This window comes from Chanodichthys erythropterus, chromosome 18 (assembly GCF_024489055.1).
Source record: "Chanodichthys erythropterus isolate Z2021 chromosome 18, ASM2448905v1, whole genome shotgun sequence".
Taxonomy (NCBI): Eukaryota; Metazoa; Chordata; class Actinopteri; order Cypriniformes; family Xenocyprididae; genus Chanodichthys; species Chanodichthys erythropterus.
The window spans coordinates 21,472,254-21,485,928 of NC_090238.1; the positions used below are offsets into that span (position 1 = coordinate 21,472,254).

Below are 13,675 nucleotides of genomic sequence, written 5' to 3' on the forward strand. Positions count from 1 at the left end.
TGTGGTTGTCTGCTGCTTTAGCCCATCTGCTTCAAGGTTCAACATGTTCGGAGATGCTCTTCTGCAGACCTCAGTTGTAACAAGTGGTTATTTGAGTGACTGTTGCCTTTTTATCAGCTCGAACCAGTCAGGCCATTTTCCTCTGACCTCTAGCATCAACAAAGCATTTTTGCCCACAGAACTGTTGCTCACTGGATTTTTCTCTTTTTCTGATTATTCTCTGTAAACCCTAGAGATGGTTGTGCATGAAAATCACAGTAGATCAGCAGTTTCTGAAATACTTCACCAGATAGCAAACAGATGTGGGCCACTTCCGGCAATGATGCGGCACTGCAAGCCTTCTTATGGCCTTCGTTACGGCAATGTGTAATCTGAATGTGACCCTAAAGTGGCCCATGCTGTAAATAATAAATATGGCCCAAATATCGCAAAAATATAGTGGGCCACCTTTGGCAAAAATGTGGCACAACTGACAAAGGCTAATCTGGGTGTAAACCAAATATGGCCCTGTTATCTAAAAATGTACGTGTACCAGTTTTGGCAAATATGGCACAGTAAGCAGTGGCTCATCTGCGTGTGAGCCAAAAGTGGCCCACATATAATGCTACAAATGTGGCCTAGTTATCTTAAAAAGTATCTGGGTCAGTTTTGGCAAATATATGGCACATTATCCATTGGCTCATCTGGGTGTGAGCCAAAAGTAACCCACATATAATGCTGCAAATGTGGCCCAGTTATAATAAAACACATCTGGGACAGTTTTGACAAAGATATGGCTCAATAAGTACAGCAGAAGTTAATATTTCAGTAGGTCTTCTTGACCATGTACATGCGATTGGCTGATTAGATATTTGCATTGATGAGCAGTCGTACAGGTGTATCTAATAAAGTGGCCAGTGAGCATGTTTTACTATTTTTTACACTCATTTATATATTTTATATTTCTAGCAAAATTGATAGTCCGTAATCTTTAAGTGGCTTTTTCAAGTAACATTGGGTTTCTCTGTATACATAAAACTTAAATAAGACAAGAAATCATGTAGTGCCAAGCTGTGTGAAAAAATATTCCATTTGATTATAAAACCAAATTATATTATAATCCAGTAAGAGGCCATGCTTAGTTTGAGTAAAAGATGATACTGCTAAAAGATATTACATAACTTTATAAGAACTCCTACGCCCATGAGAATGTCTGCTGGGATTATTGGACCACGTATCTTATCGTTATAGTAAAGCTGTATTCCCTTTGCATATATCTCTTTGTGTAATTTTTGTGTGTCATGATTGGAAAGTAAACCACATTTTCTCCACTCAGGTTTGTTGAGGAAAATTTCTTAGCATGAACAAAAATTACATTTTCATATACTCATTCCCTAATCCAAATGCCTTAGTAAGGAATGGTACAGAATAATGAGAGTTCAGTAGGCTACTATTTGAAATTCATTTAGTATGTATGCAAATATATAATTAGCCTATTGCAAGCTATGATCATTAGGCATATGATCATAGTATGAGCATCTCAAACAACTGTGTCAACAAATATATCCATAAATTTACACAAAGCATTATAAAACACTGCCAGCTGTGTCTTTTCCACGATTAAACTGCTTTAAAGCTTTTCCCAGCACAGGCTTCAGGATATTGATGTGTCATAAGGAAATCCTCCTATGATGGTTTTGAGTATATAAGTGATGACTGAAAGTTTGAAGACAAACTTGATCAGAAGAGAAAGATGGAAGCCCCGAATTTCCTTCTCTGTCTGCTTCTAACTGCCTATCAGGGTAAGATTATCATTCAATGGCAATGAAAATTCTTTAGAAAATGTACAGTTTATGGAAAACAACTGTTAGCTTGAACATCAGATGTTTCACTCAAATATATAATTTATCAGTTCAAAGAGCTGACTGCACTGCATTACATGTATGTTTGTCACATTACAGCAAATACCATTGGATCATGGTCATGGACAACAGGTAAATATCTTCAACATTATATATTGTGGAACATGGGTTATGTATATTTTCATATAATGTTGAAACATCAATTCACAAGATATTTTTCTTTTTCTTTCTTTTTTTATAGATGACTATTCCACGCACGATCCATGTATTTATCTATCTATCTATCTATCTATCTATCTATCTATCTATCTATCTATCTATCTATCTATCTATCTATCTATCTATCTATCTATCTATCTATCTATCTATCTATCTATCTATCTATCTATCTATCTATCTATCTATCTATCTATCTATCTATCTATCTATCTATCTATCCAATATATAATTTCTCAGTTCATTAAGATGACATGGATTAAAAACATTTAGTACACTGGACATACAGAAGAAAAGGTTTATATTCCATGTCATGTCTATGTCACATTATATGGTAATGAATGTTGACTCATTATTAATAGAACCTTTAAGAGGTATTGGAACCAGAGGAGGAATTCTTAAAATCCTTACAATTTCCACCCCTGTTTATTTTAATGGCATCATAGCATCTCTTTCTCTGTTCTCTAGATGCCTATTCATGCTGGGATAACTGTGGATCCCACTTTGGCATTTGTTCATGTACATACTCCTGTCAGGACAATGGAAACTGTTGCTATGACTACAACAGTATGTTTCTCTTGATCCAACAATTCAAGATCAAAGACTATAAAACGAACCTCTCTTCTGTTGAGCATATTTCCTGAATTGAAATTGAGTTCTCTTCTCTTTGTATAGACTACTGCTCAATGACCACCGACTGGCCAGATACAACAGGTGCACCTACATCTTTCATATCTTTCTGTCAGATTCAGACCTTTTTTCTGGTTTCCTGAATGCAGACTAAAGCTGATTTTCCTGTTTCTCTCTCTCTCTGCTAGGTTTCCCCTCCTGCAGGTATAATTGTGGACACAACCTCGGCAGCTGCTCATGCAACTACAACTGTTATAGCTATGGCAACTGTTGCCCTGACTACAACAGTGAGTTCCTCTCGATCAGACACTTCAAATACTATACTCAAATCTCTCTTGTATTGAGCATACAGTTTGAAAATATGATAATACATTGTATTTCCAGATATTAAATTGATTTTCACATCTTTTCCCTTCATACAGATTACTGCTTTATGACAACTGAATGGCCAACTACAACAGGTACATCTATGACTCTCTTATTTGTCTGTCGGATTCAAACCTTTCCCTGGTGTCTTGTTTGTAGAGAGAGGCTGATGTCCCTGTAGTCACATATCACACACATATTAACGACTCTTGTAGTCATACATGTATTAATGGCTTCATGGATAATATCTGTTTCTCTCTCTGCTAGGTTTCCCCTCCTGCATGTGGAACTGTGGATATGACCTCGGCAGCTGCTCATGCACTCACAACTGTCAGTACTATGGCAACTGTTGCCCTGACTACGACAGTGAGTTCCTCTTGATCAGACAGACACTTCAAATATTATACACAAATCTATCTTGTATTGAGTGTACAGTTTGAAAATATGATAATACATTATATTTCCAGATATTAAATTGATTTTCACATGTTTTCCCTTTATACAGATTACTGCCTTACAACAACTGAATGGACAACTTTAGAGACAACAGGTACATCTATGACTCTCTTATTTGTCAGATTCAAACCTTTCCCTGGTGTGTAGAAGGAGGCTGAAGTCCCCACATATCGCATATCAAAAAATTGACGTCAATTGGATGTTTTTTTGTTGTTGTTGTTGATTTACATCAATTGGACATCAGTGTGTGGACAAGCTCATTGGCTACTAATACAGCAGGAACCAATCATCTGTGTCGTATAGATAATGATGTGATTACGAGCAGTTGAGTTTAGGACCTTTTAGCCTGTCCATTTAGAGTTTCATGACAGAACTTTTCTTTCATTGCATTGCATCGTTATTTTGGTGTCAAATGGATGTAAAATGTTCATGTCAGTTTGATGTGCATTTTTGACCTGTTTTTTTTTATTTTATTTTTTATGTCAAATTGATTTTTTTTTCAACATCAGTTGGACATCAGTGTGTGGATGTCAAATGGACGTCATTTTTTTGATGTCAAATTGATGGGTTTTTGACATCAGTGAACTGATAGATATATCATCATTACAAGTACAATTGAAGAGTTCAGATGCAAAAGCCTCTAAGTGCCATCTGAAATTTTCTTCTAAAACTATTTTTATCAAGCTCGTATGTTTAGGTTCAGTAATTTCACTTTAATGGCAATTAATAAAAGTTAAATAACTTAACATAAACATACAAGTTTGATAAAAATGTTCATTTTAGAAGAACATTTCAGATGGCACTTAGAGGCTTTTGCATCTGAACTCTTCAATTGGATAACATTTATCAAGAAAAAGCAGAGGGTGCATTTATCAGATCAAGACATAAATGGTTGCAACACGGGGGAAAATACTAATTATTTATTTAATTTTGAGAAAAGAAAAGGTGAATTGACTTCTATAAGTAAATTGCTAATTATTAATACATTCACAGAGGATGGAAAAAAGATATCAAATTTTGTTACTCATTTTGTTAGAAAATTGTTGACCCATTAGTCTATTAAATAATGATGCCAAACTATTTGCTTTCATTTTTGGAAAAGGACAAAAAAAAGGATTGGAAAATATTATAGACAAGGAACAGACTGGATTTATTTAAGGACGACACATTAGTAATAATATTAGATTGAACCTAGATATGATAGACTACAATGAATATGTCTTAGATGATAGTTTTATTTTTTCCATTGATTTTCACAAGGCATTTGATACCATAGAACACAACTTTTAATTTAAAGCAATTGATTTTTTGGGGTTTGGCAGTTATTTTCAAAAAGCTATCAAAACCCTATACAAAGGATTACCAGTTCTGTAAAATAAGCAGGGGGGATGTCTGGTAGATTTGAAATAAGTAGAGGAAATAAGTTTACATTAAAACATTAAAATAAGTTTACATTATATATTTATTTTATTTTTATAGATGACTGGTGGAATACCGCTGAGGTTTCTTCAGGTATCTGTCTGCATATCTATAGTTTTTGTCAGGAGTGAGTCTGCATTAAGTTTTTATTATTATTGTTTTTAATTCTCTTGTTTTCCATCTCTATGTTCAGAACTATGTGGTGACTATCTGACAGATTGGATGGGTGAATTTGCCAGCCCCCGGTACCCAAATAGCTACCCTAATAATTCACGATGCACATGGACCATTCATAGTACAGAGGGAACAACTGTGCTGTTGACCTTCACCGATGTTTAGTAGGAAACATTTGTTATCTACCATTATCTCTATCTGTTTTATCACTTGATCTTTGTCAAAGGAATTAATGTAATTTAATTTTTTAATATATGAGATGAAACCGAACACCTGAAGTGTGTAACTTCATCTTCTCAAGCAAAAGATTTTGTGAAGAATTTTGTAAAAACCAAATGTTCTGTGACAATATATTCATTTGCAATTGTTTTCTCTCTACTCTCTCTTTATTTACTAGTTTGGAAACATGTTGTGATTACATCAGAGTATATGATGGTCCTTCTACCCACTACCCCTTACTGGACGAAATACGGGACTACAAGAACAAAAGCTACAACTCCAGCAACAATGATCTGACTGTGTTTTTCTACACTGATGGAAGTATATCAAGAAGAGGTTTTCACGCACACTGGGTCTTTGTAGGTAAGCAGATAAATAAAATGAACAGAATTAATTTCATTTTTAAAAGAAGAATCAAAAAGAGCACAGTAATTTCTCAAACATTTCCCTTCTAAATGTATAGATTCAACAACAGACGAAGGCTCCTGCAAGAATAAATGTGGTGAATTACTTCCCATCTGTGGATGTGACGACCGCTGTCAATATCATAAAGACTGTTGCCCTGACTACGACAGTGAGTTCCTCTTTATCAGACACTTCAAGATAAAATACCTAGACACAAATACTAATCTTTCATGTAGTGATCACATGAGTCAGTGTGTTTCTTATGAAAAGTGATTTTGATGATACAAAGGAGACTTGTAGTGTAGTTTTATCTCTTCTCTTTACACAGGCTACTGCTCAAATACTACAGAACCAACAAACTGGCCAACAACAGGTGCTGCTGCCATTCAGTTGAATTTAAAAAGTGACACTAATGAGATTGACATGAAATGGATCAGTTGAATGTATAACAATTTCTGTAAAGGCAGTAATGAGTTGAATGCTTTTCTAACTAAATATGCACACCAAAATGTGACCCAATAATGTGGGGTGTAACGGTACATCTATTCATCCCGAACAATCACGGTTCAGTTCATGCAGTTAGACGACGAATACTGTTAGTTAAAGGCGATCCACACTCCAATCCAGAAGGGAGCGTGCGCGGTAATGCTTTTTAGCCTAACCACTTTTAACCAGCATTAACCACCAATAATCACAATAAAAATGTTTTGTTACTTTCGATAAGAAACAAAGTGCCATCTTTCAAGTTCTGTCCATTTTTTCACTAAATTCAAACAATAAATGCAGTTTATACGCTTTTTGATGTGGCGTGACAGATCGCTGTAGTTCAAACGACAGCGCAGAGCGCAAGTGAACGCGATCATTCCTTCCTCTTCACTACTACAGAATAAACATGAATGAACATGAAGCTATGTTGAAAGATACAGTACAACTTACCGAAATGTATTATATCTCGTGTAATCACTCAATCAGTGTTTCAACCATTGAAAGATGTCAGTAAAACAGTTTGTAAACAATACGTCACATATTATTACATTTACCTCAGAAAAGAATTGTGTCAACAGCTTGTTAGTTCACTAGAGAAATTAACTGTATTACTAAATATATGCACTATATTAACCTACATATTAATTATATTTTACTTAACCTGTTAGTTAAAGTAAGGCCTAAATAAATCCGTCATGAAAACAAGTTATGACAGCCACTGTGTAAATGATTATAATTCAACAACGAATTGGAGAAACAGAAGTTAATTTTTATTATAATTTGAGTGTTGGTGATTGTATCTAAAAATAAATAGCAACTGAATTTAATAATTTGGGCTCTGTTGTTAATTGTAACCTTTATTATAGTAATATGCATGTAAGGGCTCCCTAATAGTTTACAGGATTAGCACAGATTTTTTTATCATTAAGAACATTTTAATTATAATTGAATACAATTAAAGACAGAGGCACAGTTTGTTTAGTAAAACATTGTTTAATAAAAAAAGCGGAAAAAAAAAAGTTTTGTTTTCTCACCCTGCTGTACCGAACCGTGACTTCAAAACCAAGGTATATATCATTTTTGTGTACCGTTACACCCCTGCATCACACATTGATCATGAGTAAAATTCGTTCCTCCCTCTATTACAGTAACTCACTCCTGCATGTGGAACTGTGGATACAACTTCAGCAGCTGCTCATGCACCCATGACTGTCAGTACTATGGCAACTGTTGCCCTGACTTTCACTGTAAGTTCCTCAAAAACAGACAAGAGGTCTAAGTTCAAACTTGACCTGGAGATGAAGCATCTATTGCTGAATAACACTAATGTGTAAGAATATGGCATTTATACCAATAAGATAAATGAAAAAATGATTCACAGCTTGTTAAACAAATGATGTTTTGAAGAATGTTCACTCTGCTTTTTTCCATTCATTGAAAGCATTCTGTGACCAGGAGCTTCATTTTAGTGTAAACCACTTCTTGAATACTTCTGGTTCATACTCATCCAGTTTTATCTTCTCTCCTTTAATCAGGGTATTGCCCATCAGACACAACAGGTATTAATGTCACAAGTTTTTGTAATTTTTTAATCTGATTCTGATTAAACTTGTTTGTAACTGTAAAATTTAACATATTTTGTTTCTTCGTGATTGCCAGAATCTCACCCTCAGTGTGGAGGACACCTGTATGGCTCTGGACTGTTTTCCAGTCCAAACTACCCAAACTATTACCATGATAATGCCTACTGTGTGTGGTATCTCTCTGCTCAGCAAGGACAGAGGATCTTCCTGTCATTTGTTGATGTGCAGTAAGTGAGAGACAGGTTCAGTGCTGGTGGAATCATGTTTGTTATCCATCCATCCATCCATCCATCCATCCATCCATCCATCCATCCATCCATCCATTCTCACTAGAATGGAAGGAGCCTTTTGGGATTGGTTCCACTGACAACCTGCAGGTAGAACCAATTCCAAATGACTCCTTCCATTCTAGTGAGGTTAAAAAGTCAGATTAAAATATTTTGCTTTTTCATTCACAAATGTTTTGACAGTTCTCAATCATAAATGACATCCAAGAATACAGTACTTTTTTGGTTGATGTCAAATTTTGTCTATTTCTGATTCTTTCAGACTGGAGCGCTGCTGTAACTGTGACTACATCTCTGTATATGACGGCTCCTCCACTGGTTATCCACTGCTGGGAAAGATCTGCTTCAATGACACCACCAACCAGGTGTTGCACTCTTCTTCACGATACTTGACTGTCGTCTTCAGGAGTGACTACTCTGGCGTCAGCCATGGTTTTAAGGCCCTTTTCACAAGCTCTCTGACTGCAAATGAAGGTAATGCCATGTTAAGTAAAGTCTAAATTACTTTTTTAATATATAAATAATTCTGTTAAACAGCTGCTGTAACTTGTTTTTGATCCCTTCATTGCCATATTTAGTTTTTATTTTCACTTAATAATTTTTTATTTTTTTCCTTTCAAAAAGTATTAACAATAACCTTCGTAATTCCTGAATTGAAATAAATACTTTAAAAGTGCACAATTAATTTAAGCGGATTAAACTTTTTCCTCTGCAGGTCGTGTGGATTGTTCCTCAGACAACATGGTCATTGTCATTCAACAGTCTTACCTCAACTCACTTGGGTACAGTGGAAATGACCTTTATGTGGATGATCATCTGTGCAGACCCACTATTACCAGTTATGAGGTTGTGTTCAGCTTCCCTCTCGACACATGTGGAACTGCCAAAGAGGTATGATCTACATGTGTCAGATCCTGCATCTCTGATTTCTTGATAGCTTCTTGTCAGCTCTTAATGCTTGAATTTTCTCTGTCAGATCAGTTAGACACCATAAATGTATGCATCATTGAGGGTCATATTTACCACACAACATCACTTGCTCTCTCTCTCTCTCTCCTAGATGATGAACGGTTATGTGTCCTACACCAACAATGTGCGGGCGTCTCAGTCTCAGTCGGGTGAGATCACTCGTCAGTCACAGTTCCTACTACACGTGGGTTGCCGAATGGAGCCGGACACTATAGTCCAGATATTCTACAAGGCCAAGGAGATCATCAATGCCAACATCACAGGAACGGGCCACTTCAATGCCAGCATAGCCTTCTACACCTCCAGCAGTTTCTACCAACAAATCTATGACTTTCCATATGAAGTCAGCCTGAATCAGCTTCTGTATGTTCAAGTCAAGCTAAACAGGCCTGACAACAGCCTGGATCTCTTCTTGGACACCTGTGTAGCATCTCCAAATCCCAATGACTTCAAAGACCGTTCGTATGACCTGCTGCGTAATGGGTTAGACCTTTTAATTCTTAAATGTGTCTCAATTGAAATTCTATTGCTCCCAGTCTAAATATGTTCTTGTACTTGTTTGCTCTAATAGTGAAACCATCTATTGTACTTGTAATTCCAATTCATTTATCTTCCAAATTCAAATTTATATCTCAATTTCTTTTCCTCTGTCGTAGATGTCCTAGAGACAACACATATTATTCCTACACCAGCGGTCAGCACTATTATGCTCAGTTCAGTTTCCGGGCTTTCAAGTTCCTCCGGACTCACGCCTATGTGTACCTGCAGTGTAAAGTGATCATCTGCCCCGATAACGATTACAACTCTCGCTGCCGCCAAGGTTGCCGCTACCGTCGTAAGAGATCCCTCGACAGCACCTACCACACCAATACTGTGACGCTGGGGCCAATCAAACTCAAAGGTCAGATGCCAGTAGCAAGTTTAATTCCTAATGAATCTACCTGCCAGTTTTTGATGTAAAAATAGTGAGCCTTTTCCTAACTGTCTGTTCATTTCTCTGTTTGTCAAGGTCAAAGGCTTGATGTGGAGTCTGAGAAGTCAAAGGAATGAACTGATCATCTTCTCAATCATCACCATTAATCATTTCTATTAATCAATCTTTAGTAACCACCCAGCAAATGATTCAAAATACAAATTGTATTTTTCCAATTAAATAAAGCATTTCTAAACAGCTGGTTTCGTCATTGATGTCTGCAATTGTTTATATCCGCTTTCCATTCTGAAAAGAAAAAAACATAACGTGAGGTCAGATTAAGAACACATAGGGTTGTCACGTGGGGCTATTGCAAACCCAAGAACCCCCTTCATAGTTTTTGTTGTTGTTTTGTTTTTTAAATCAGCTCTCCAACACAAATACAATGAGTATGCATACTAAATATTCCAGGGTACAACACATTCAAAGAGTAAATGCATTAACACCAGATAATGAGGTCAAAGCAAATAACTTTTGCACATATGACTGAGCGATATAACAGGCGATGGAACTTGCATCTTTACGGAGTCCCTGAGAGATCAGAAAAAGACATAAAAGCGGTTATGAAAGAAATATGCAAAGAGATCCTATCAGAAACTGAGTGCACCCTTGTGACAAGTGCTATCTATGTAGTCCAAACCTCCAGAGATGAAGAACAATATCACACCGCGACCAGTAATCATCAGGTTTCTTTCACGGACGGCAAGAGACTTGGTGTGGAGATCTGCCAAAGCTATATCTACAAAGAAAGCATCTTCGCTTCAAAGAGGATTTGACTGCTGCAGACAAAGAAGCACGCACCAAGTTATGGCCTCTTGTAGAAAAGGAGCTTATAGGTGGCTTACAAAGATAAGAAAGAGGTTTGAGTTACTTAATGTTTCGTTAACTGGAACATATTGCTTGGAGCAAGCAACTTTCCTTACTTTTGTGTGAGCATGTAGGCTATATTGGTAACAAGTTGTAGTTAAGAATGGTACCTGTACAATCTATTTAAAAATGTGTTCAGTTGTAACTGTAAATATTTAATCTGCATTTATAGGTTGTTAATTTTCATTGTATATTGCAGAGGATTATATAGAAGATTATGCAACAACAGCATTTTAAAGACCCTAGTGTAAGAATTTATTTTTTATAAAAAGGACAAGTGTGTTTTGATGTCTATTTACGTTTTTTTGATTAATGCCAGAGGTTTACGTGATCCTTTGAAAAGGATATCCTTATTTTTATATTGTAAAGGAAAGGGTGTCGATTTTTATTTTTATTATTTTATTTTTATTTTATTTCAATTTTAAAAAATTGTCGTCAATTTGATTTTTTTTTTTTCGACATCATAGGACATCAGTGTGTGGACGTCAAATTGATGTCAAGTTTTAGATTTCAACATGGCCTATTTTGCAAACAACTGACTCTTGTCGATCTCCTTAGTGGTTTCTTTATAGTTGAAGCCAAAATGAGTCCACACACAGCTCTGTATGTTTGCTAATGCTAACACTAGTGATGCACCTTGCGCATCTCCGGCTACACGTCAGTTTACGCTCTGAGATAACGCTGATTGGTTTTATACAGTCTGTGGTTTAAACCAAACACAAAGCCACGAATCTTTAAGTAAATAAATAAATAAATAAATATCGATACAGTATTTTCATTATTTTGGTCGTCGAAAGAAAAAACTGACGTCAATGTTATATTTTTTTTTCTACATCAATTGGACATCAGTGTGTGGACGTCAAATTGATGTAAAAAAAAATTATGTGTATTGGCAACCTTAAAGATAATCGTTCTCCAGGTAAGATGGACTTGTTAGTGAGTTCTATAAAATGTTTTGAGATAAGTTAGCTCCCTTTTTGTTAGCCGTGTTCATAGAATCTGTTGAAAAGGGGGAAGAATAGCCTACCCACTTCTTTAAGACAAGGTGTTATTAATTCCAAAGCCAAACAAAAATAATTGATATTTAGAAAATTGTAGACCCATTAGTCAATTAAATAATGATGCCAAACTAATTTTTGCCAAAAGACTAAAAGGAGTGGAAAATATTATAGACAAGGAACAGAAGAACAATAGACTACAATGAATATGTCTTAGATGATAGTTTTATCTTTTTTATTGATTTTCACAAGGCATTTGATACCATAGAACACAGGGTGTCCGATGTCGCCTTTTTTGTTTTTGTTAGCTAAACAAATAATGGCCCTTCACATCAAATAAAGGACATTTTCAAGGAATTACAGTGTTAGGAAAAACATTTAAGTTGTGCCAACTTGCAGATGACACTGCCTTATTTGTGAAAGATAGGAATGAAATCCTATGAAATCCTAAGTATAGAAACCCATATTCAGAAACCCATATTTGTCCTCTGCATTTAAAGGTATAGTTCACCCAAAAATTTAAATTCTGTCATTTATTACTCAACCTCATGTCGTTCCACACCTGTAAGACCTTTGTTCATCTTTGAAACACAAATTAAGATATTTATTCATAAAATCCGATGGCAATTAACACTTTCAATGCCTATAGCTACTAAAGACGTATTTAACCCTTAAATGCATACCTCGGGTCTTTAGTGACCCGGGACATCATTCACTACCCTCCTCCTTGTTCATTTTTTAAAGTTAGACATCAACCTTCATGGTATTCCTCAATCAATTCATTATAAAGAATATAACAAGAAAAAAAAATTATAAAATTATAAAAGAATGCCTATTTTCGTATTCACTTTTTGTAAAAATTTTGTATGAGAGTAGGCTACATATATTTTTTCTTCACAACAATAATTTAATTTTAGATGACGGAATAAGTGCAATTCACCTTTATTCCACAAGGTGGCAATGTCTGATACACAATGCAGAAGTGACGACTCATTCAGACAGAAAACTAAATAATAAGAAAAACATATGAAATGGCTCATCGCTTTACTGCAGAGCAAGTTCTAAATACAATAAAATATGACTGAAGGGTTAGTTCACCCAAAAATGAAAATAATGTCATTTATGACTCCCCCTCATGCCGTTCCACACCCGTAAGACCTTCGTTAATCCTCGGAACGCAAATTAGGATATTTTTGTTGAAATCCGATGGTGAGGACTGCATAGCCAGCAATGACACTTCCTCTCTCAAGATCCATTAATGTATTAAAAACATATTTAAATCAGTTCATGTGAGTACAGTGGTTCAATATTAATATTATAAAGCGACGAGAATTTTTTTGGTGCGCCAGAAAAACTAAATAACAACTTATATAGTGATGACCGATTTCAAAACACTGCTTACTGTGAATCAGCGTGTCGAATTAGCGGTTCGGAGCGCCAAAATCACCTGATTTCAGCAGTTGGCGGTTTGACATGCGATCTGAATCATGATTCGACACGCTGATTCATAACGCTCCAAATCTTCCTGAAGCAGCGTTTTGAAATCTGCCATCATCATGTTTGGAATGAGAAGGCTATTAAAAAGTAAGTAAACAGCTCACCCACTTAGATAACACCACTTTATGTCGTGTCAAAAATCAAACTTGAAAAGACCTGAAAACATGATGACTGCAGGGGTTTTTACTAGTGAGCAATCAGCTTGGGAAAATTAAAGATACATCTTCCTATCTGTGACAGACAATGTTTACTGATGATCTGAAATAAGTTTACTATAAAAAAAAAAAAA

The 13,675-nt window shown here is 35.7% G+C and overlaps 1 protein-coding gene across 2 annotated transcripts; it reads left to right on the forward strand.

The window, feature by feature from the left end:
- Positions 1 to 1,678: 1,678 nt before the first annotated feature.
- Positions 1,679 to 10,222, forward strand: LOC137006711 (CUB and zona pellucida-like domain-containing protein 1). Of its 2 annotated transcripts, XM_067367700.1 has the most exons (22): positions 1,679 to 1,781; positions 1,941 to 1,973; positions 2,083 to 2,106; positions 2,526 to 2,624; positions 2,733 to 2,771; positions 2,876 to 2,974; positions 3,110 to 3,148; positions 3,321 to 3,419; positions 3,559 to 3,603; positions 4,989 to 5,021; positions 5,122 to 5,266; positions 5,500 to 5,684; positions 5,785 to 5,895; positions 6,055 to 6,099; positions 7,361 to 7,459; positions 7,748 to 7,771; positions 7,872 to 8,022; positions 8,345 to 8,556; positions 8,798 to 8,973; positions 9,143 to 9,534; positions 9,708 to 9,952; positions 10,061 to 10,222. In XM_067367700.1, the coding sequence occupies exons 1-22, from the start codon at positions 1,733 to 1,735 to the stop codon at positions 10,099 to 10,101; spliced, it is 2,385 nt and encodes a 794-aa protein (XP_067223801.1). In that variant the 5' UTR covers positions 1,679 to 1,732; the 3' UTR covers positions 10,102 to 10,222. The 2 variants fall into 2 exon arrangements, with proteins under 2 accessions (XP_067223801.1, XP_067223802.1); XM_067367701.1 differs by lacking the exon at positions 4,989 to 5,021.
- The last annotated feature ends 3,453 nt before the right edge of the window (positions 10,223 to 13,675 follow it).